Source organism: Poecilia reticulata, linkage group LG2 (assembly GCF_000633615.1).
Source record: "Poecilia reticulata strain Guanapo linkage group LG2, Guppy_female_1.0+MT, whole genome shotgun sequence".
NCBI classification, from domain to species: domain Eukaryota; kingdom Metazoa; phylum Chordata; class Actinopteri; order Cyprinodontiformes; family Poeciliidae; genus Poecilia; species Poecilia reticulata.
The window spans coordinates 22266288-22288846 of NC_024332.1; the positions used below are offsets into that span (position 1 = coordinate 22266288).

At 39.0% G+C, this 22559-nt stretch overlaps 2 protein-coding genes and 1 long non-coding RNA gene across 3 annotated transcripts in view; 1 reads left to right on the forward strand and 2 right to left on the reverse strand.

The window, feature by feature from the left end:
• Positions 1 to 655: 655 nt before the first annotated feature.
• On the reverse strand, positions 656 to 1763 carry LOC103482230 (trace amine-associated receptor 13c-like). Its single transcript, XM_008438258.2, has 2 exons — positions 1600 to 1763; positions 656 to 1489 (listed from the first exon to the last, which is right to left on the reverse strand). The coding sequence occupies exons 1-2, from the start codon at positions 1761 to 1763 to the stop codon at positions 682 to 684; spliced, it is 972 nt and encodes a 323-aa protein (XP_008436480.2). The 3' UTR covers positions 656 to 681.
• Positions 1764 to 7885: 6122 nt separating this feature from the next.
• Positions 7886 to 18654, reverse strand: LOC103482222 (uncharacterized). Its single transcript, XM_008438247.2, has 7 exons — positions 18242 to 18654; positions 17736 to 17856; positions 14100 to 14299; positions 13592 to 13712; positions 10916 to 11112; positions 9934 to 10061; positions 7886 to 8214 (listed from the first exon to the last, which is right to left on the reverse strand). Exons 1-7 carry the CDS (start codon positions 18312 to 18314, stop codon positions 8116 to 8118), a joined length of 939 nt encoding a protein of 312 aa, XP_008436469.1. The 5' UTR covers positions 18315 to 18654; the 3' UTR covers positions 7886 to 8115.
• A 2490-nt stretch (positions 18655 to 21144) lies between these two features.
• LOC103482211 (uncharacterized) overlaps positions 21145 to 22559 on the forward strand; it is a 7592-nt gene continuing 6177 nt past the window's right edge. The window contains exons 1-2 of the long non-coding RNA XR_536410.1: positions 21145 to 21227; positions 21983 to 22037. This is a non-coding gene — a long non-coding RNA (uncharacterized LOC103482211). The remainder of the gene's footprint in view (positions 21228 to 21982; positions 22038 to 22559) is intronic.

Sequence of the window (22559 nt, forward strand, 5' to 3'; positions counted from 1 at the left end):
TTACTGTAAAATGTAGTGGAGTAAAAGTAGAAAGTATCCATTATTAAATCTACTTAAGTAAAGTACAGATACACGAAAACTCTACTTAAGTACAGTAACGAAGTACTTGTACTTTGTTACTTCCCACCACTGCACCTAAGTATTAGTTTATTATAACAATTGTTAGTTTAATACCAAGAATTAGCTTTGGTTGAGTAATTATCTCTCTTTCCATTAATTTCTGCATTTTGTGGCGTACGTGAAGCAACGTCCTGAAATATTTGCCAAAGTTCTAAACATTGTTTGGACTAAATGCTTCGAACAGAAGACCAAGACCTGTTCTTCAGAAGAACTGGTCTTCACTCCATCCCTGGCTTGATAACTAATAATCCTTTTCAACCACTTTTAATTATTTGTCTGGAAGTTAGCAGAGAAGAAATCTTCTAAACCATCTCAACCATTTTATAACTTAAATGAAAGTAAATTAAGTAATGTTGAACCTGATATGCAAATGACAAAAAAAATGATCAAACTACAATTTCTTTATTTTTTATGGTATAATGTGCACAGAACACTAAAACAGCATAATAAAACTTTGCATGAAAAAAAAAGCTTATTTCCATTTTACAGAGCTTAACATCTTCAACTGAGTTCAACTGAGTTGCTCATCTACAAACATAAGTGTCTTTTACAGGCAAACGACTACATGCTGGTGTCACAGGAGTCATGGTGAAATATCTGAAGAGTAAATATGAGCTTCATTGATTTTCTGAACCAGGGGTAGAGAAAGGCATAGATGATGGGGTTTAAGCAAGAGTTAAAGTAGAACAAACATATGACAAACGCGGCGGATGAAGCACTCATGGCGCTGCCTTCCTCTGAGAGAGCAACGCAGTAATACGGACACATGCACAGCAGGAACACCAGCACCACAAGACCAAGAGTCTTTGCTGCCTTCACCTGGGAAGTTTTAGCCGTTACAGAGTGTTGGAGGCTGACGGCTGCGACGTGAGAGCGCATGGCTCGAGACTGAGACACGGCTACCACAAACACTCTGAGATACAAAAGTACAATAACGCTGATGGGAACAATGAAGGAAAATACAAGATCAGCATATCCAGCGATGTAGCTAATAACAAAGGCACACTCTCCGATGCAGGAGTTATACTTACCTGGCTGCTTCAGGTTCTCAATCAGAATCAGACTTTGAAATACCCAGGAACACATCCAGCACAGGAAGATGCAGACCTTCACTCTGCCTTGTGTGATTTTGGTGGAGTAATGCAGGGGGTAACAAATGGCTACATATCGGTCAAAAGAAATGAGCACCATGGTTCCTATCGATGCGGAGGTGATAACATACGCTAGATACTGATACACCGTGCACATAATGTCACCGAGAAACCAGCAGCCGCCTATGAGAGCAGTTTGAAAAAACAACAGGAGGCCCACAGAAAAGTCTGAGATGGCCAACGAGAGGAGCAGGAGGTTGGTGGGAGTGTGCAGCTGCCTGTGGAAGAAGAACACAACAATACTTTTAGACATCTATGTGCGCATGATTTAACATTAACTACAAAGGCTGGTGAATGTAGACATTCTTAAAAACTCCTGGGTGAGCACCTGAAATGTGAGATAGAGATGATGACCAGCAAGTTTAGAAAGGCTGTTAGGACAGAGATAGAGGACAGCACAATGTACATGAGTACAACCTCAAAGTGAGGAAGCGTCAGCCTCTTGCAGGAGGAGTTGAAGAACTCTGGGAAGCAGAGTTCAGCTTCCTCCATCATCTCTGGTGGAACACGACTGTAAACTATGGAGACCTCAGTTTTTGTTTTTTTTGACAACCTGTAAGGTTATCTCCACCCTCTTCTCCTGTCTCCACGCCTCAGCTGTTTAACATGCTCCATGGAGATGTAGAGTCGTTTCTTGATTTTTTTATTTATTTTTTTAATGTCTAGCTGCAACAGCTTCCACTCTAGGTTATCTGGCTTCTTTTCAACACTTATTTTCTGTGCACTGTTGGAATGACATGTAACTCTTCCAAACCAAGTGGTCTTTTCTTATCTATTAGATGTCCAACAGACAACACAGTATGACAGATACGATCATGGAATGAGAAAGAAATTCCAACAGCTAATTCAATTTTCCATACCAGGTTAGGTAAAAAATTATATGTACATAAGATCATAGAAAAGTCGGTTAACAGAAAACCATGTGTTCAAAACATCATACAGAAAAACAAAGGCCCAGCTAACAATAGTACATACACAGGCATGTACTAGCATCACAACCCCAAACTTCCTAGTGTTTAATTGGGGTTTTATCTCATTGATCAACGTAAAGCAATACATACTTTTAAAGTGTGAGGGAACTGATGGCTGGGTTTTCAAAATTAAAAAAAATATACAAATCTGAAGAGTGTGAGGCCCATGTATAAAATACAAAAATCCTTTAGGAGAGTGAATGAAGCTGCAGCAACCCCTTCTGGATGACAGCTGACACACATTTCTAAAAGGTACAAACAAATCATCCTTTGTGGACAGTTTAGCTGCTTTTCTCTGCAGGAGGTTGGTGGGAGTGACTAAAAACTAAAATCTCCAATGTTGCACATCATTATGTCCTCAACTTGAAGACGACGGTTCTCTGGCTGTAAGCTTACACTTGCTGACCTTTTGGCTCAGGCTCATTCCTTTTGCAGCCTCCACCAGGTTCTGTCCATTAAAGTCTGGCCTGCTTGCTGAGGAATCCCCCAGCACAATGCTGCCACTGTGTGCATTCACTGACTAATATGGGTAGAGTACTGAGGGTCACTGTGTATGTACTGTGTAGGTCCAGAGGTTCAGATTTGGTCTGCTACCCCCACATGGCTTTTATTAAACCTCTTGTTCCAACAACGGCAGGTTTGCTCTCCTTCAGATCTTCGTGGCTTGTGAGTTTTCACAAGATGTGAAAAGTCTGAATAGGTCTGATTCTCTTTGCATTAAGGCGTTGTGAATGTGCCAGTTGATCCCGTCAATCGGAACATGCTGTTCAGGCCCTGCTGCTATTGTGTTGTCTACGTGCAGGAGCAGAAGCCTGTCTGTCTGTGTGTTTCTTGTTTGTTCAAAAACATTGAAGAAATGCAGTCAGAGCAGGTAAAGAGTCCATGTCTCAAAAGACAAACTTTGAACTTGCTCTGAAATGAGAAGAACAGAAAACCGCAGACACTCCATGCTTTATTCATACACAATGTTGCGCTTAACTTGCATGTTTTATTCAGTAAAAGTAAAAAAGCAGCCTCTGACTGAAACCTGATTCACATAAAAAGCAGGAAAAGAGTTTTACTTGGTGGACGAAAAAAGGAATGAAACCAAGAAGAAAAAGGAAGATTTGAACGTATGCTGAAAGTTTTACTAGTATGTGAGTATTATACCAATAAAAACTTAACAATATGCTTTCCTGCTCTGGCTTTCTTTTCACACAGCACACACACGCACGCACACACACACACGCACGCACGCACACACACCTACAGACACACGCACATGCACACACACATTTTAAGCTCAGGTCCGCTGTCTGGGCTCAGGGGAACACTTTCATTAGAAGCCGAACAAAACAAACATACATGAGGTTAATGGCTCTCCGATGAGTTTCTCCTGTCCACGATTCACACCTTCCTGTGTTAAACCATCGTCTCAGTGGAATCCTTCCAATCAGAGGTGTCGGCAAACTAATCTTGGGTTCCACAGTAAACACATGATGCCAGTGCCACACATCAACTCATGATGCAAACGGCGTGAAAAGAAACGTAATGCAATCTGTTATGTTTTTAATAAGTCAGAAGGTTCACAAAGTTTGTACTTTCTTTCTCTTCTTATCCAGCGGCAACGATCAGATTACTGAAAGAGAATATTTTCTCTTTTTTAAACTTGGTCAGAAACTCAAAGGTCTGGTTTGTCCTTGTGATAACATCTGGCACTGTGTAAACACCATAACGGTGAAGTATTAAATTCCCAGAGAGACATGTGATGTGGGCACACAATGGTCTCAAACGTTCAAAATTTTTTTGTGATGTAAAATAAAGGGACGTTGATAGATACATTTTTTATGGACCATAGCATATATCATGTACCATTCAAGCGAGAAACAGACATTTCTTAGGAGAAACGGTATCAGAATCCTAAAGCTACATCAACCAGTTACAGCAGTTCTGACTAACCTGAAGTAAAGCTCATGTCCATGCGGGGTTATCCAGACGTTCGCTAGTTTACAGCATTCACTGACATCAGAGCTATCTTTCCATTTAGCGATTTGGCTATCTTTAAAATGTTTAGCGCACTTAGCCTCCCCTAGGTAAACTTTACCTGTTAAATTCAGAAGCACTAATTTCATTTGGCTGTTTTGTAATCTTTCAGTTAAAAGCCCACCACTGGTTTTTCTGGTTTGATGCTTTTGAACAGGATGAGCGTCTCATTACTTGTGGAAAAAATAATAATAATAACCAAAGTCATAATTTCATGATAAGAATTTTTCATTGATTGAAATGTTTTGCATAAAAACTTTGATCAATGGGCTCAAGGGTAAAAGGTTGTGCCTTTTGAGAGGCACTTTAATTTGCTACACATGTCAAGCAGAGACGGGAAGAAACAATTAAGCCCAAAATTATTCAAACCCCTAACCGAGTTATTCTTAATGTTATTTACAGTCAATCAGGAAGTTTGTTTCTGGCAGGAAATGACACGGGGTTGTCGCCAAAGGTTATAAAACTATAAAAAAGTGTCCTTTTGGGTCAGAACTCGCCACTTAGCGACTTATATTTGTGATTTCTGTAGGCGTTCAACATGGTGTACCTCACAACAGCAGCTAAAAATACTTCAGAGCTCACATCCCTCCATCATGACTTTGCACCTCCTGTGTTTGACAGTCGGCTGCGGTCTGCATCAGTCCTGTACTTTTGTCTGGGACGGACTTCTTTGTGGCCTGATGCCTGTTGACTGACGTCTGTCACACCCTTAGCTGGATCCTCCACATACATTATCATTCCTCCATTGTTTGAACTGATGCCACACAGGAATGTAACTGGTTGTTCAGCCGACATCCTCAAAGGTTTTGCTTCTAAGCAGGACATAACTGAGTCTACACAAAACAGCCGTTCACCAACCTGTCATTTCTCAGAGGGCCAAATGCTGCTGTGTTCTTGGCAGCTACGTCTGCAGTCGACTTCACATGTTAACAAAACTAAAATCCATCATTGCAAATCGTGGCAAGTTGTTAAATTTTAAATTTGCCACCAACACCTTTTGATTCTTAGAAGGTAAATGCTGAAGCATGAAGAAATGAGAAACCGTTTCAGGCGTACAAATTGTTTCCTTGGTTTAAGTTGTAGATCAGTGATGGCAGAGCTCCACTTCATCTCGCATGTCAGCAAGGTGGAGGTGGGCCCGTGTCCTGCAACTTTTAGCTGGGTTCCTGGTTCAACACACCTCAGTCGCATGGCTGAATCACCTCCTCAATGTAGTCACGTTCTCCAGAGTGGTGATAATCACCTGATTAATTTGTCCCAGACCTGGATCTGAGGACCCCTGCTCTAAATCATCACCATCTCAGAGTCATTTGACTGCACTCTCCCTGAACACCATGGATTTTATTCAGGGCAAGGCTCCATCGTGTGGATCTGTGTACTGGAATGTGTGGGTAAACAGGAAAGGCCTTAAAAATGAAATGTAGCAAGATGGCCCATCCTCACCATAATAAAAACCTCTGATCCTTAGAAAATGAGAGATGTATGTTGAAGGAAAACAAACCATTTCTCAACTGAAAGACATCACAGACTAAGGGAATGGCAGGCCTGTGACTCTTATTGAAAAGATGGGAGGGCAGGGGACCCATCTGTATTCTTGGAGTTGTTTATTAATCTCTCTTTAATAGATGAAAATAAACAAGAGAGATAACATGTTTTATTTTATCCATTTGGATAATAATACTTACACAAGTTTATTTTTCTATGAAAGCCAAAATCTCCCTTTTACATAAAATATTCTGGTCTGAACTTTTTGGATTGACTGCGACTGCTGTAGTTCTTCGGTAATGAATCACACACACACACACGCACGCACGCACACACACGCACGCACGCACGCACGCACACACGCACGCACGCACGCACACACAACAGTAGTGTGGTCTGTATGTAACCCAAGTAGGAAATGGACATATGCAGATGAGTTTGGAGGATTTGATTTCTAACTGCTTTGCATATTTCAGACATGTTGGCATAAAAAAGCTGAGATCTTTGCATGCGATGTTCACTAAAGCACATTCTACACAGTAATCTCTGCACATTATTTTTCAAATATTCATTTGTTTTTTTGCAGACATCGTCTTACTGTTTGTAACCCTTCATGATTTAATGTTGTTGTATTCTCCGTGATGTGGAGGAGTTACTGATGTTTTATTTGTATTCATTTCTTGTTTTGTTTCTTGCTTTTTATTCCTACTAAAACACCATCGCTCCATTTTAAACCGAATGATTTGTGAAAAACATTGACCTCACCCCTTTGGTTTTTGCACAATGTTGCCATCTTCTGTCCAACGTCGGTTTGGCAGAAAACGATTCCTGCTGTTCCCCTTCCCGTTTCCAAATGATTTTATTTACAGTGGAGTAAAAATCTCTCCAAGTAAACGTGGCCCAATCAGAAAACGTTCTTCCTCTCTAAACCGGGGCTTTTTTCATTCCACACATCTGACAATAATTGGGTCTTTGTGTGGCTTCGTGCCAAACCTTTTAAATATGGGGGGAAAGAAACAAGGGTGAAGAAGAAGAAGAAAAAACCTGAGGATTTTGTTTTTTGGAGTATCATCTGGGACTATTATGTTCATCAAAACGTGGGACTCAAATTAGGAAAACCTCAGTATACTGCTGGGATTTATGTATTTTTTTTATTGAGAAAGATAAAGGTAGATCACAACAAGGATTCAACTTAACAATAAAAACAGAAAACATTTACAAATAATATCTGTTTCAATAAAAGTGATTTAAAAATAAAATCAAGACAAAGCAATCCAATAAATCTTGATGCATGCAGTTTTTTCTCTGTCCACTAGAGGTAGACAAGCACAGCGAAAGATTTTGGAGATTTATTTTCACAATTCTTTTTTAATTTGTGTTCAATACTTACATCCATTAAATTTGTTCAGAGTTTAATAAAAAACTTTAAAATCATTTGAACTCTGTAAAATCTGAAGCCTGATATTTAAAGAAGCAGCTGAAGCTCCATCAAACTGTCTCAAAGGAAATTTAGAGACAAACATGAAGAAGTAAAAAAACAAAACAAAACAAAAAGACATAAAATAGCTTTAGTACCAGTGATATTAAAGATCGTACTGAATGTGGGTAAACTGAATCTGCAATTTCTTAACCCAGCAACAAAGAAGGAACATAATAATAAAAACGAGCTCATATTGAAGTTGTTCTGACTTGAACAGCTTCAAGTCAGATTTTCCATCCAAACATAAAACTCTCTGAAAGCTTCTCTAAACTGTATTTATCTGACATTTATTACCAAATAGTTTGTCGTCGGGGATGCACAGTGGCACAGTTGGTAGTCGGTAGCTGTTGCCTTGCAGCAAGAAAGTTCTGGGTTCGATTCCCGGCCCCGGTCTTTCTGCATGGAGTTTGCATGTTCTCCCTGTGCATGCGTGGGTTTTCTCCGGGTACTCCGGTTTCCTCCCACGGTCCAAAAACATGACTGTCAGGTTAATTGGTCTTTCCAAATTGCCCCTAGGTATGAGTGTGAGTGTGTGTGTGTATGGTTGTTTGTCCTGTGTGTCTCTGTGTTGCCCTGCGACAGACTGGTCCAGGGTGACCCCGCCTCTCGCCCGGAGCGTTAGCTGGAGATAGTCACCAGCAACCCTCCCGACCCCACTGAGGGACAAGGGTGTAAAGAAAATGGATAGATGGATAGTTTGTCGTCATGGTGATCGTGACGTGTAGCTTTTTCTGGTGTCAATGTGAACAATCTCTTCAGGCAGTCTTTGGCTCCTCCTGCTGGTTCTGTTCGGTATAACATCGTTATTAAAGCTGTACTGAGGGTTTATCAATGCCTGTTCGTGTGAGGTGTGTTCATGTCTATGGGTGTTTACCCTTCACTCAGCCTAAGACTGCATCATTTGGTAAATGTCTTCATGCTGCCCCTTGTGGGTTGGAGGCTTCATTACCACATAGGTGGAGTTCTCACAAGCTTTGTTTTTTTTCTGAAACAAAAACACAAACAAGATTTATTTAGGCAGTTTAATTCAGTCTGTGTTAAGGCTGAATCAGTCACATGTGAAATGAGTTCCTTTTCTCATTTCTCAAGGACGAATTCTGCTTATTGCATCATTTAAAGGAGGGAAAGAAAATATGATCATAAGCCATTACTCAAGAATCAAAAATATTAATACAATGAATAAAAATGGAGGATTAGCGTAGTTAGTTGCCAACAGAGTTAAGACCAAGCTTATCAATAATAGGGTTAAATATTAGCTTCCGTTTATTTCAACTCTAGAGAGAAACCAGAAGTTATGATAAAGTAAAACGTTTAATGAGCTAAATATTCAGAAGCATCAACCCTCATCATAGATATGTCTCTTTTTAAATAATTTATAATTTTTTATGTTTTTTTTTTTGTTTATTAATCTTTAGATTAGTTTAAGTCTAAATGAAGAGAGTAGTTTGGGTTGATTCCAGCTGTTGTTTAACCCACATATCCTCTGCTGGGTCAGAGTTCACATTTCTTAGCTGAGTTGATGTGTGGCCCTCAAACAACCAGCTGATGATTCAGCTTTTCTACATCCTTCAAGTTGATCTGAGCCTATTTTCACATCTGGTAGTGCAGAACTAAACATTCACCTGTTTGGTTAAATTAAAATTATTTCAAATCTAAATTGTAGCGGCGGTGAACTTGACTGTATAAAACATGGGCCATCTCTTTTAATAACACAAATCTTCTTTAGGTTCTTTTTCCTTAGAAACAGCTCAGTGGTAGCTTCTGAAATAGATTATTGAATTGCATGAATACATAAACCCAGTCAAGTTTTTCTTCCAGATGTTGGCAAGCAAAGCTCTCAGCCTAATGTATTTTCAGTCACTCAGACCTTTCAGTGTAACTGGGCCCAGTTAGAAACCTTGATGAACACCAGAGTCTGTCTAACCACAAACTTCCTTTGTCTTTATTTCTAGCACCAGGTGTGGTTTAGAGATTCATTCACCGATTCATTTCTTCCAGTCTTGCCCTATTTCTATTTCCTGTTTTTTTTTCAAACTCTATGCATTTTGTTTCAGAGAAATAATTTCATATTTAGACGTTTTTACAGTGAAATCACAAATCTGCTGAGAATTGAAAGCAAAGATAGCGGTGTTCCAACATGCGTCATGTTGGTACAGCGTGATGCTACAAGAAGCTCAAAGTGGAGCTCAAAGAGGCCATTTGCCTTTTCAAATGGCCTCTGCTTGGTTTTCAGCTACATTTTCTACTATTTGAATTTATTTGCATGGTGTGAAAGGTGAAAGGTGAAAAGTGCGAAATAAATCATTTCCTCCTCTCTGACAGTGGGAACTGTTACAACACGCAACCCAACCCTTCTGTTCTGAAGGGGCTCTGCGTTTGAAATTCCTCCCACAGCAGCGCTGAAAATGAAAACGCATCAGCACCACACCAAGCGCATCCAGAGAAAGACGCTGAATGTGGAGACATAACTGTAGTTTGAAAACAAAGTGGGGGAGCTATTTAATGCTACACTTTCCTCATAAGGTAAGAATTTGATTACCGTATATATTTTTTGGAAATAAATTATATTTATTAATAGATTTTTTTTCCCCCCAAATTATAAATATTATTGATAGGCTCCATGCTGGAAAGTTTGCTACAAATTCTTCCTTCATGAAAAGGTTTCTGTAAACTTTAAAATGAGTAAAATCAGTAAATGAGTTACCCAGATGGTGGCTGTCAGTCTGATGTAGAGGCAGGTGATTACACAGCTGTACAGGAACATCAGGGCCAGCAGGCCAATCAGAATCCATCCCAGCACAGATTTATCAAACGGAGAACAGTCCTTTTCACCTGATTACAAACAGGAGAAACGTGAAAGTAGACCTTAGAAATGAATTCATCTTGGAATATTATAGCTGTACAGACACTGATCTACTATGTGGTCCCATTACTAGTAACAACACATTATTTTAGTTAGTACATTTTAGTACAAGAACCAATCATTTCAAATTGTGCAACTCCGTTCTGTATTTGGTGAGAATGACTTCCTCCTCGCTGACTCCTATCAGAGCTCTGCTTCCTAATGCAGGCAGAGATTAGCTAATAAAAATGGTGATGCTGGGTGAGCTGTGGTGGTGCCGGGGTTAAGCATAATCCACATAAGGAGGCCGTAGACCTTGACGTGGCCGTCGCAGGTTTGATTCCCAGCCTGTTGACCTTTGCTGCATGTCTTCCCCTTCTCTCATTATCCACTTTCCTGTCAATTCACTATCAAATAAAGGCCCCTAGAGCCAATAAAACCTTAAAAAAAAAAAAATGGTGATGCTGGCTACGGTAGGTGGCAATTATCTGCAAATATATGCAAATAAGAAAATCGGTATCAAAATATACACATTTAAATAAAACCACATTCAGAGTAAAATCTATACAGCAGCTGCAGTTTTCTTCCCTTCTCTTTCAAGTGTTTCTGCTGAAGGTACAGATTCATTTAATAAATTAGAATGTAATAAGTCCAATTATGTCCGGATTTTTATTACCAAGTGAAACATATTATATAAGATTAATTACACATAGATGTACAAAGCCTTTATGTCTGTTAATAGTAAGGATTATGAGACTATTTCCAAAGGAACATTTTCTGTTTAAACTGCACCAATAAAAGCCTTTGTGTGTGATGTGTATATATTTTGCTTTGGGTTGCATACCAAACAGTCTGGTCTTTGTTCCTCTCCTGGTGTAATCCACACCGCCATACTCCACTGTTATCTCACACTGATAGGTAGCTCTTATTGCTTCGGGTCCAATGTTTCGTAAAGTGAAAACAAACTTGGTGGAGCTCAGAGTCAGGTTGACATCCTTACAGGAAGCTCCCTTCTGACACAGCATCTCTCCTTTCTCATTCCTAAAAGTCAAAGCATATATCAGATACTGAATGAACTTATCTGACTAAATCAGAGCAAAGTATGTCCTTGCACTTTAATTTGAATGCAAAAGTTTTTTATGTGACCCATGAAGTTGAGGAAATAGAACACACATTTTTAGGAGTGGAAATAGTCTTCACATATTTACACTCTGCTGTGTTCATTCAGTGATGGGTTGTTAGTGGTAGACTGTAAAGAGTTTGCTCGCACCACGATGCACGGTGGTGTCTTTGGTTTGTGTGGGTGACTCCTTTTCCTGTCTCGTCATGTTGTTTTCATCCCCAGTAAGAACTTTAGATCGCTGAGATAGTGAGGAGGTTTTGCAGTGATAGCGTGTGAATCTTGCAAACTTTGCTTTAAATGTTCAGAAAGCTCCATTTTCAGGTTATTGTTGCTGTGGCACTAAACAGTCAGCGAACTTCATGTCAGTGTTGTCACATAGACTGAGGTGAAATCTACCTAACTAGCAGACAGGTCGATAAAAAGACAAATAAACGAGCTTGAAGTAATTGTCTGTGTCCGCAATGATAACCAACAAAGAAAAGCAAGCGGTCATCATCACTTTAAATCATAATACACTGGAATATATGGAAAATATCAGTGAGAAGTGAGAATTGTTATGAAGGTTTCAGAATATCCAAAGTTCCCCATCAACAGCCAGGAACCTCTCCTTCTCCTCAGGGATTCTCTACAGAGCCGAGCTGAAACCGGTTCAGTGGCTGGTGACGTTTTTCTCTGAGTCCACAATAAGGTACAAAGTTTGTGACAACCAGGCAGCTGTAAAAAGCTCATTAAGTCTGTCCCCAGAAAACATCAAGAATGGACTGAAACTCAACAGGAGGTACAAGGTGTCAGTTTTTGTCTGTTTTACCCTGTTGATTGATTTTACAATCGTGATCAAAATAATTTGACTTTTTTTAATATTGGAAAAGCCCAAGAAAAACAAATATACGTTAAACGTTTTCTCTTTTTTTATAATGTAAACAGCAATGTGAACAAAAAAGAAAAGTAACACAGACTCCCTCCCTCTCAGAGCATAGAGCACTTTCATGATCACAAGTATTGTGGACTGCACTGTAAAAAGAAATTAGTTGAACCAACTTAATTGAATTGCTCCAATTGGTAACAAGTAATTGAATTGAATTTATTAAGTTTTTTTTTTTTTTACTGAATTCATTAAGTGTTTAAAATGACAAATTTAAGTCAGTCTTTCTCAAATCATTTAGTTTACTTCAAATAAAGAAGGAAACTAACAAACAATCTCTTTGTATCAGTGGTTTTAGGCTCAGGAAGCTTTTATTTGAGGGTAGTCAGACAGGAAAGTGGGTGATGGCAGCAAAGGTCATCAGGCTGGAATCAAACTTACGACAGCCACATGGAAGACAAAGGTTTCCTTATGTGAGTTGTGCTTAACCACTGTGCCAGCAGAGCACCTGATGGGTACAGGATCTGTCCCTGGTGAAGCTTACGTCACGACATCAGACAGGCTACGAACACTGCATTGAACTGTTGAGAGTGCACTCTAATAAGTGTACTCTAAAAATACACATTTGAGAGAATATTCTCAAAAGTGTATTTGAAACAATTAAGTTCAATGCCGCATTCGTAACCTGTCTGATGTCACGATGCAAGCTTCACCAGGGACAGATCCTGTATCAACTAGGATGCTGTCGGGTGGAGGCGCAGGGGTACAAGGAGTCCTTGGTCCCCAACGTTGCAGTCGCAGGTTCCCTTCCAGCCTGATGATCTTATGTGTGTGTATTTTCTGTCTTATTTATTAAGTTAAAGCAACGTAATAAAGTTGGATAAACTATTTCCTCTTTTTCAATCTATAGGATCTTTGAAAAACTTAAGTAACATGTTAAAACATGCATTTAAAATTATTTAAATTCAAGTTATATTTTAAGTACAATGTGAGTGGATAATTTAGCTTTGGATATTTTAGTCTTTCAATTTGGAACAACTTAAAAGTTTGTGTTGACAATTTTGTAATGTTAAACACACTTAAAGAGTTCAATTAGTCTGACCAACTAAATTGAGTTGGTCAGACATAAGATACAAAACTGGCATTGAACTCAGTAGTTTCAGGTAAAGTCAAAGTAAAAAGATTATTTAAGTTAATTGAGATCATTTAGGTTTATTATATTTGTAACTTTTAAGTTAATTGAACACAAAAAAAAGTTATCATTAACCAAATTGAGTGAAGGGAGATTAATGCAAATAAATATATAAGATGAACTACAACCAAAAACATTTTTAGAGTATAATGTTAAGTTCACAACTCTCTCTGGCAAGTGGATTCATTTTTCAACACAACTAAACATAAATATTAACCAACACATATAAGGACTGACTTTTTCCCTGAGTGACAAATAAACAGCACTGATTTTTAGATCTAAAATAAATAAAAAATTATCTGACTCAATGCGTGATTCCAGCAGCCATTAGGAGGACACTCACTGTGAAATTCTGAACAGTCGAACATCCAGAAGTTTAGATCCACATGAGTCCAGTTCACCTCTGATTGAAGCCGTTTGGTCTGGGTTCACAAGCTGAACCTCCGGCTGGATCACCTTAAAATCTGAGGGTTGAAAAGGATCGGTAAGGAAACACAGAGTCAGGTACGACCCGCTGGTTCACTTTGATAGAATGAAACTGATTTACACCAAAACAGTATGAAGACTGACTCCTTGCAACAAAGAAGAAGTTTCATACTGCATTGCTCTGTTTGCTGAGATGACACTTCAGGGCAGAAATCCAAATAACTACTTTCATTTATTTCAAAGAATGTTAATGATTGTGTCACAATCACATATCCCAACAATTAAATGTTTTTCCTTCACCAAAGATAGTGGATAATAAATTATTTTTCCATGAGCGATTGCTAAAGTATTATGTTGGGATTGTTAAGTAATAAAATATTTTCAAAGGAACACGTTCCGTATATATTTTGCTTTGGGTTGCATACCAAATAGTCTGGTCTTTGTTCCTCTCCTGGTGTAATCCACACCGCCATACTCCACTGTTATCTCACACTGATAGGTAGCTCTTATTGCTTCGCATCCAATGTTTCGTAAAGTGAAAACAGGCTTGGTGGAACTCAGAATCAGGTTGACATCCGTACAGGGAGCTCCCTTCTGACACAGCAATGTCTCTTCTTTCTCATTCCTAAAAGTCAAAGCATAAATCAGATACTGAATGAACTTATCTGACAAATTCAGAGGAAAGTATTTATTTGGACCTTAATTTGAATGCAAAAGTTTTCATGCAACCCATGAAGAAAAAATTAGGAAATACAACACACATTTTAAGTCTTCACATATTTAAGAGGAACTAATAAATAAATTCCCACAAAAAATAAAAATTAAAGATCAGCTGTAACAGATAATGCATCTGTTTTAGAATTGCTATTTTGATTAGAGACGAAGAGAAAGCATGAAAGATGCACACATGTGAGAGGAGGAATGAAAGTCAGTAGAAACAGAATGTGTGTTAATGAAACAACCACCAGGAAGCAGAAAACTAATGAGGGGACAAAGATCAGGCAGGGAGCGTCGACAGAGACTCATGTCATCCTCTCATGAGGATGTAGACACAAGTAATAACATTGGGATGGTTTAGACTAGTCTTGACATGACAAAATGATTTCATTGACGTCTCTTTTTATCATGATGATAATAAGATGATGACAAAAATAACATGACTCTTTGATGACTAAAACATGAGGAGACGCCTGTGAGTTTTTGGTGACAAAACAAAGCTAGACAAAAACGTTGGTGGATGGCCTCAGACATCCAAAATTGAAGGAACATGCTCAGGCCTGAAGGCTCACCATCCTGATGTTTTTTCAAAGAGAAGTTACAATAACTGCTATTATATAATGTATTTACAACCTCCCTTCTGGACATTTGGCTTGTGATAAATAGTGAACTTAAAGTTTTCCACATATCTCCTGCCACACGGGGGCTCTAAATTCTGACTAAAGTTTGCTTGGTTGTGCTTTATCCTCACTTCATTAGCTTATTTGTGTTAGTCTTACGTGTAGATTAGAATGCGTGAGCCGTCTAGTAAAATACAGAATTGGCAGTAAAAAAATAACTGAAACACAGGAAACATTAAGGCCACCACAACTTTCTTGGCGAGACCTAAAAATCCCCCCAATTAAATTTGACAAGTTCAACGGTTCAATTCAATTGATGTGTTAAAGTTATTTAACACAGTCATTTTGATATTAACATTAATATTAAGCTCCGTTTTAAGAGCAGACAGTAAGACACACCACATTGTTTCAACATCTGCGAACTTTTGAAAACGTTCCCCCGGTACCTCAGAAGCGGAAACTCTTGCAAAAAAGACTAAAACTAAAATGGCTGCCAAAAACAACAACAGTTTAGAAATGTGAATAGAAGGGATGGGGGGTTGGGGTTTAGATGTGCAGAATGTGTGACGGGAGTGGAGAGACACGGAGACTCRTCCACTGGATAGAAGAATTAAAGTAAGAAGCAGTTTATTAAAACAATATTTAAACTCTGCTGTCTGCAGCATTCTCGTTCCTACATGGAATCAGTGTTACAGTTTACCGAATGGAGCTTCATTTGGTCAATTAATACAATTAAAACTCTGGTTTAGTTGTGACACATTAGTTGTGACATTATGTCAGCCTTTAGCTGAATGGGGACCAGACGGGACACTCTCTTCAGAAACACCAGCAGCATGCTGACAACATGAAGCTAAAACCATCTTTGACAAATTTGCAGTAACATTTTTGCCAATACTTCACAACTGCAGTTGATAACCGTATAAAACAGTGGTCTCCAAACTACGGCCCGCGGGCCTGATCCAGCCCGCCTCCACATTTGGTCCGGCCCCGGAACAATACCAGAGAGCATTTAGATTTTTTTTTCATACACCGTATTTTTCAGACTATAAGCCATTTATATGTGGATTTTTCTTCAACCACCAGGGGGCTCTTTAGCAGGAAGTAAATCATTGGAAGTCAAAATTGGAAATAAAAGAAGAAAGCACCCATTAAAACGGAATTAGGTTTTAATAGGGAATTGAAATTTGAGATTGTTGTTGGTCAGTTAAATAGCATTGAGGGGAAAAAGAAGATTTTTTTTTTTTTTTTTTAATAATACTGGGATCATTATGAGAATTTGAGGTATAGATATTAGGATCCAGTAGATGACAGTAGTGCAATAATAATGGATGCAAGCTGCTGTTGAAATCTAAGGAAGAAACAGCAGCAGAAGAAGAAGAAGGAGCCCATTTTCATTTAGCACATGCTAGTAGCAACACAAAGGATCAGCACTTTTACTGTTACAGTTACCGATCGGAAACTACCGTAATCAGTTCAGTTAAATCTAAACTTGGCAACTTTTCTTTTCAACGTAATAAATGTGATATTCAATTGACCTGTTAAGACTAAAATTTTGGGTGTCCGCCCCCCTCTGCTGCAATGCTGTGGAAAACCTGGAGCGGCAGAGATATCTGCGGCTTATATGTGTATGTTTACTGTTTAAAAAACAACAAAACTTTGGGTTTGTGGTTTATAGTCCGGTGTGGCTCATAGTTAGGAAAATACGGACTATAATCCTTCCTGGATTTTTTTCTGTGAAGAACCCAGAGAGGGTTATTTGGTTATTTATTTCATTAATAGTGTTATTTATTTCCTGACTTTTGTTCTGTGAAGAACCCAGGGAATGTTATTTGATTGTGCTTTCTGGAAAACAATGCATTTTTACATTTAGGCGCTCCTGCAATCGTCACACCTTTTCTGTTACAAACTGACTCCGGCCCCCACCAGAGAACGGAAAAGTTATGTGGCCCTCACAGGAAAAAGTTTGGGGACCACTGATATAAAACGTAAACAGGGCTGCATTCCTTGGGAAAAAATAACTTTTTGTTTTTACATTTTGTGAAGTTTGTTCATCACAAATTCACAGGAATATAATCACAATCATTCATTTTGCGCCTGGCTTTACTATTTTGCAATGCAGTTTCGCTCAATATGTACATTTTAGATGTACAGTTGAATCTCATTAAAGTCTGTTTATGTCCATCTAAGTTTATGGCAGTTTTCCCATGAGTGTGTGTGTGGGTTGCCATCTGAGTAACAGACTCTACACTTTTACAATCGTTCAACAAGGAAACTAATCCAACTCTGTCTTTAAGACTGTCCTGAGTAAAATAGATTAAAAAGTGAGGAACAGCTGGAAAAACTTGTGAAAAAGAACATAAAAAAACAATAACTAGTGGAGATATACTAGCAGGTAATCTAGATTAAATTACTCATGAGATAGTTGGTAAAAAAAATGATGATATGCAGCTGTGGTTTGAACCCACAGTGGAACAGGGGGCACAAACAGGCTGCTTCACAAAACAAAGTTCCTCATCATAAAAGTTAACTTCACCGCTCTGTCTGGGGAGTGGATTCATTTTTCAACACAACTAAACATTAATATAAACTAACATATTTAAGGGCTGACTTCTTCCCTCTGTGACAAACAAACAGCAGCCATTTTCAGCCCCGTCAGGTCTAATAAAAAATAAAAAATAATCTGACTCAATGCGTGGTTCCAGCAGCCATCACCACAACACTCACTGTGAAATTCTGTACAGTCGAACATCCAGAAATTTAGATCCATATGAGTCGTGTTCACAGCTGATTGAAGCCGTTTGGTCTGGGTTCACAAGCTGACCCTCCGGCTGGATCACCTTAAAATCTGAGGGTTGAAAAAGAAACAGGTTTTTCCTGGGAACTACAGTCAGTTAACATCTACAAATATATTAGAAAATTTTTTTTAATGCAGCAGTAAATATCTGAAATTCAAAGGCGTCATGCATTTTGTTTTTTCTAAAGAAACAAGAAGTTTTAAAAAAATAAAACAGTTTTCTGAAGTCTCAGTAGAATGTCAGGTCACATTGACATTTCAGCAATTTCAATTCAATTCAGTATATTTACATAGGGCCAATTCACAACGAACGTTGTCTTGAGGCACTTTATCAAAAAGCAGCTTATTACTGAAATTCATCTAAAAGGTTTTCTGTCTAAGGCAGGTGTTTAAAAGATGTGAACAAACCTGAACTATTAGGTAAATTTCTTCTTACCATAACTGAAGACGAATACTGGGCTCAGAAAAAATAAATTGAAGATAAAAATGTTCAAGTTCAGGCGTGACATCTTAGCAGTGCTGTCTTCTTCCTCTGCAGCAAAGAATAAATATATTAAACCTACAGACACTCTGCTGTGATCATTCAGTGATGGGTTGTTAGCGGTAGACTGTAAAGCGTTTGCTCGCACCACGATGCACGGTGGTGTCTTTGGTTTGTGTGGGTGACTCCTTTTCCTGTCTCGTCATGTTGTTTTCATCCCCAGTAAGAACTTTAGATCGCTGAGATAGTGAGGAGGTTTTGCAGTGATAGCGTGTGAATCTTGCAAACTTTGCTTTAAATGTTCAGAAAGCTCCATTTTCAGGTTATTGTTGCTGTGGCACTAAACAGTCAGCGAACTTCATGTCAGTGTTGTCACATAGACTGAGGTGAAATCTACCTAACTAGCAGACAGGTCGATAAAAAAGACAAATAAACGAGCTTGAAGGAATTGTCTGTGTCAGCAAAGATTACCTATCCAAAGATCCCCATCAACAGCCAGGAACCTCTCCTTTTCCTCAGGGATTCTCTACAGAGACGAGCTGAAACCGGTTCAGTGGCTAGTGAAGTTTTTCTCTGAGTCCACAATAAGGTACAAAGTTTGTGACAACCAGGCAGCTGTAAAAAGCTCCTTAAGTCTGTCCCCAGAAAACATCAAGAATGAACTAAAACTCAACAGGAGGTACAAGGTGTCAGTTTTTGGCTGTTTTACCCTGTTGATTGTTTTTACAAAATCAGTCGTGATCAAAAATAATTAGACTTCTTTTTTCATATTGGAAAAGCCCAAGAAAATATATCCATTCATTTTCTTACACCCTTATCCTTAGTGGGGTAGGGAGGTTTGATACTTGTTTTCCTTTTTTTAATAATGTAAACAGCAATGTGAACAAAAAACAGCCAAACCAACACCGACCTCCTCCCTCTCAGAGCATAGAACACTTTCATGATTATGAGTATCCTAGACTGTAATATTACAAGAAAAGTGAAGTATCTCTGCTGGACTCATGAGGCAACACAATATGCATGCTTAATTTAATAAGATTAGGGAAGTGTACATAAGAAGTGTGTTGGCAGGGATGTGAGGGAGAAACCTGGGCAGCCATACCATCTCTGGCCAACAGCGATAGAGGAGGCCAGAGATTAGGCCAAAAGAGTTTAAGTGCAAAAAATGTGACTTTTATCTTATTAATTAAATGTCTGACATTTTGAGGATGAAGGGAAGTGGAGAAAAAGATAATCTTGTGCTGCAAATTGGACAACCACAGGTTTATGATTGCACCTCCTGCAGTTTTCCAAATCTCACAGCCACTTTATGTAACCTCATATGAGAAAATGAACGCCTTTGTCTTTCTCTTTATCTTCCATTTAAAAGCAGGTTGTCCAAATAAAACAGATAAGAACAATCTGCTGTATTAGTGAACGGCTTCGAAGTGAGCTGCCCCGTTGGGTCCATGGCTAACCTGGGGAAAAAATTCAAATTAAGGACGCACTTTAAGTTCAATTCTTAGGATTAATAAAACAAAAAACATCATAGGTTGTTGTAAAGGTAAAACACTAACTCACAACTAGCCTTCAAGCTGAACTTTCTGAGTAAAATGTGAAACTCAAACTATCCTTATTTTCCCTGTGTACATTGAGCGCCATGTGTTTGATTTTACTATATTGCTCTGTATTTTTATCACAAAATGTCCTCTGCACCACACAAGCTTGTATGGTGACTAACCAAGCTGCCCTGACACTAACCGAGTGGTCGTCATAAATCTGAGTAACCAGAGACTATACAGTTAAATCAACCACGGCCAAAAATAGAATGAGAAAACTACTGTAATACAATATACTTGTTGAGTGCAGCACAAGTATAATATGTGAACTCATTAAAATGCTTGAGAAGCTTTTGACACTAGTTGTATTAATATTAAGTTTTAACTTTTGCATGTGAGGTTTAGGAGGTAAATACACTGGTTTTGTTTGCTTTGTTTGTTTGTTAGCTGGATGGTTAGGGCAGGGCTCTTCACCAGGGCAGGGCTCAATCCAACAGAGGACAGAGTCACTTTAAAGTGACCAACCTAATTCAACAGAGGTCCAGCTAACTTATGCTAGCAGTTTCACAATAAGTGGAATGGAGATCTGCTGAGTGCAGTGAATGTGTCTCCAGTGATTATAAAGACAACTGGTTCTGGAAGGGTCATTCACTGGTTCATTAGTATCATTGGCTACCATCACAGCATGAAGACTGAAGAACACTCCAACCAATTAGATTTAAGGATATTTAAAACCATAAGTCAGGGGATGGATACAACAATCCCCAAGGGTGTTTTACACCTGATAGACTTGGTTTGATTGGGGGACACAGTAGCAACAGTTGTTCCATTTTCATCTTGTGAGGTTTTTCACACTGCACTGTGTCTAACACTCCAAACTATTTGAGTAACTTGTTCACTCCCTCAACTGTGGTGGCAATGCACCAAGAACCACTGAAGGAAGCGATATGAAAACCTCTAAAGATGACACTGAGCGTTCTCCAGTCCAATTGGTGTTCACATATGCTTTCTAACCGCACCAAACTTTACTTCTACTGAACCCAGACCAACGGTTTTGGGCACACCAAATATTGCTTTGTTGGTTCTCATCAGAGTTAGATGATACATTCACACCTCCACAAACAAACCGGGCTTTCTAGACTAAACAGGACTGGTGTGAATGCAGTCTACAGCGAAGTGAACATCCCCTAGAGTTCAGTTAGGTCATCATCAGCATCGTAGGAATCTGGTGAATCTGCCTAGATCAGACTGTCCCCTGAGAGACCATGAAGGAGACCAGAGAGAGAAGACACCAGGTTGCCATGACTACTCTAAAGGGGTTCCAAGCTTCAGCAGCTACGAAGGAGTGACTCTGCAGACAACTGTTGGTTCTTCACCAGTCGAAGCTTTATGGGAGAGAGACGGTAAGAAAGTCACTTTTTGTCTCTCTTGGTCTGAAGAAAACTCAGACCAAGGCTGGACTAGAGTTTGCCAAAAGGCATAAGGTCAGAGACTCCTTGGTCAGTTTTTTGCACTGATGAGACCAATTCAAGTCAAGTCTAGTTGTATTCAGCAACAAGGCAGTTCAAACTGCTTTACATCACTTTTGATACATAGCTTCAAATTACAGTATCACAAGGTGGAAATGAATGCTCTTAATTTTGAGAAGATGAATAGAACAATTGATGTGTGAATACGACATAACTTTCTCCAGCTCACTGAGAGAAACCTGGAATTATTGCTTCTAGAACTAAAGAGGAACGATTAAGTCAGTAATTACAGCTAGAAACTGATGATCAGGCCTGAAATCTGGGTGTGATGATGAACCCGGACCTGAACATGAAGAGTCATATAAAGACTGTTACAAAGTCGGCCTTCTTTCACCTGAAGAACATTTCCAGGATTAGAGGATTAAAGTATCAGCAAGATCTAGAGAAAATAATCAATGCATTTATCTTTAGTCACATTGATTACAGCAACAGTGTCTTCATTGGTCTGCCTAAGAAAAAAAAAAAAGCTGATCGCTTCTTCCTGGTTAAAACCAGGAAGACAGAGCACATCACCCAGTTCTAAGGTCCTTACACTGACAGAATAGGCTTTAAAATACTTCTGTTACAACATAATCGAATTGCTTTGCACCAAAATGTGTTAAAGATCTACTGTTGTATCAATCTTCCAGACATCTCAGGTCATCTGGTTCTGTTTCTGAGGAAGAATAGGAGAACCAGAATCAGGTATGGAGAAACAGCATTCAGGTTCTATGCACCACAAATCTGGAACAAACTTCCTGAAAACTGCAGAACAGTTGAAACACTGAGTTTCAAACACTGAGGCTAAAGAACTATGGCTTCCCTTCAAAAGGTTTTCTGTTTCTTCCTGCCTGGATGTGGTATCTTGTGTGGGTCTTGATTAGCTGAATTCAGGAAGTATTTCACTGCTACCAAAACAGGCTACTGGATGTGTCGCTACTGGATGTGTCACGAAGCTTTGTTTTACGGAATGAGATTGAATGTAACTCGTTCACATATCTGCCAGTCCCCCCACCACTGCATGATTCACACAATGTTCACCACAGTGCTTCACAACATGCTTAAATTCATAGCTCTGCATCACACACACAATTGTATATTCTGGTAGACTAAAGAGTTTTATTCCACATCCTGTTTTTCTTGTACATGCGTGTGTGTGTGTGTGCGTGTGTGTGTGTGTGTGTGTGTGTGTGTGTGTGTGTGTGTGTGTGTGTGTGTGTGTGTGTG

Coding starts and splice junctions, on each gene's coding strand:
- LOC103482230 (XM_008438258.2), bottom strand. CDS start 1,763: ATGGAGGAAGCTGAACTCTGCTTCCCAGAGTTCTTCAACTCCTCCTGC. Junction 1,490..1,599: donor ATCTCTATCTCACATTTCAG/GTGCTCACCCAG, acceptor CTTCTTCCACAG/GCAGCTGCACACTCCCACCA.
- LOC103482222 (XM_008438247.2), bottom strand. CDS start 18,314: ATGTCACGCCTGAACTTGAACATTTTTATCTTCAATTTATTTTTTCTG. Junction 17,857..18,241: donor AGTATTCGTCTTCAGTTATG/GTAAGAAGAAAT, acceptor TTCAACCCTCAG/ATTTTAAGGTGATCCAGCCG. Junction 14,300..17,735: donor CGACTGTACAGAATTTCACA/GTGAGTGTTGTG, acceptor TTTGACTTTTAG/GAATGAGAAAGAAGAGACAT.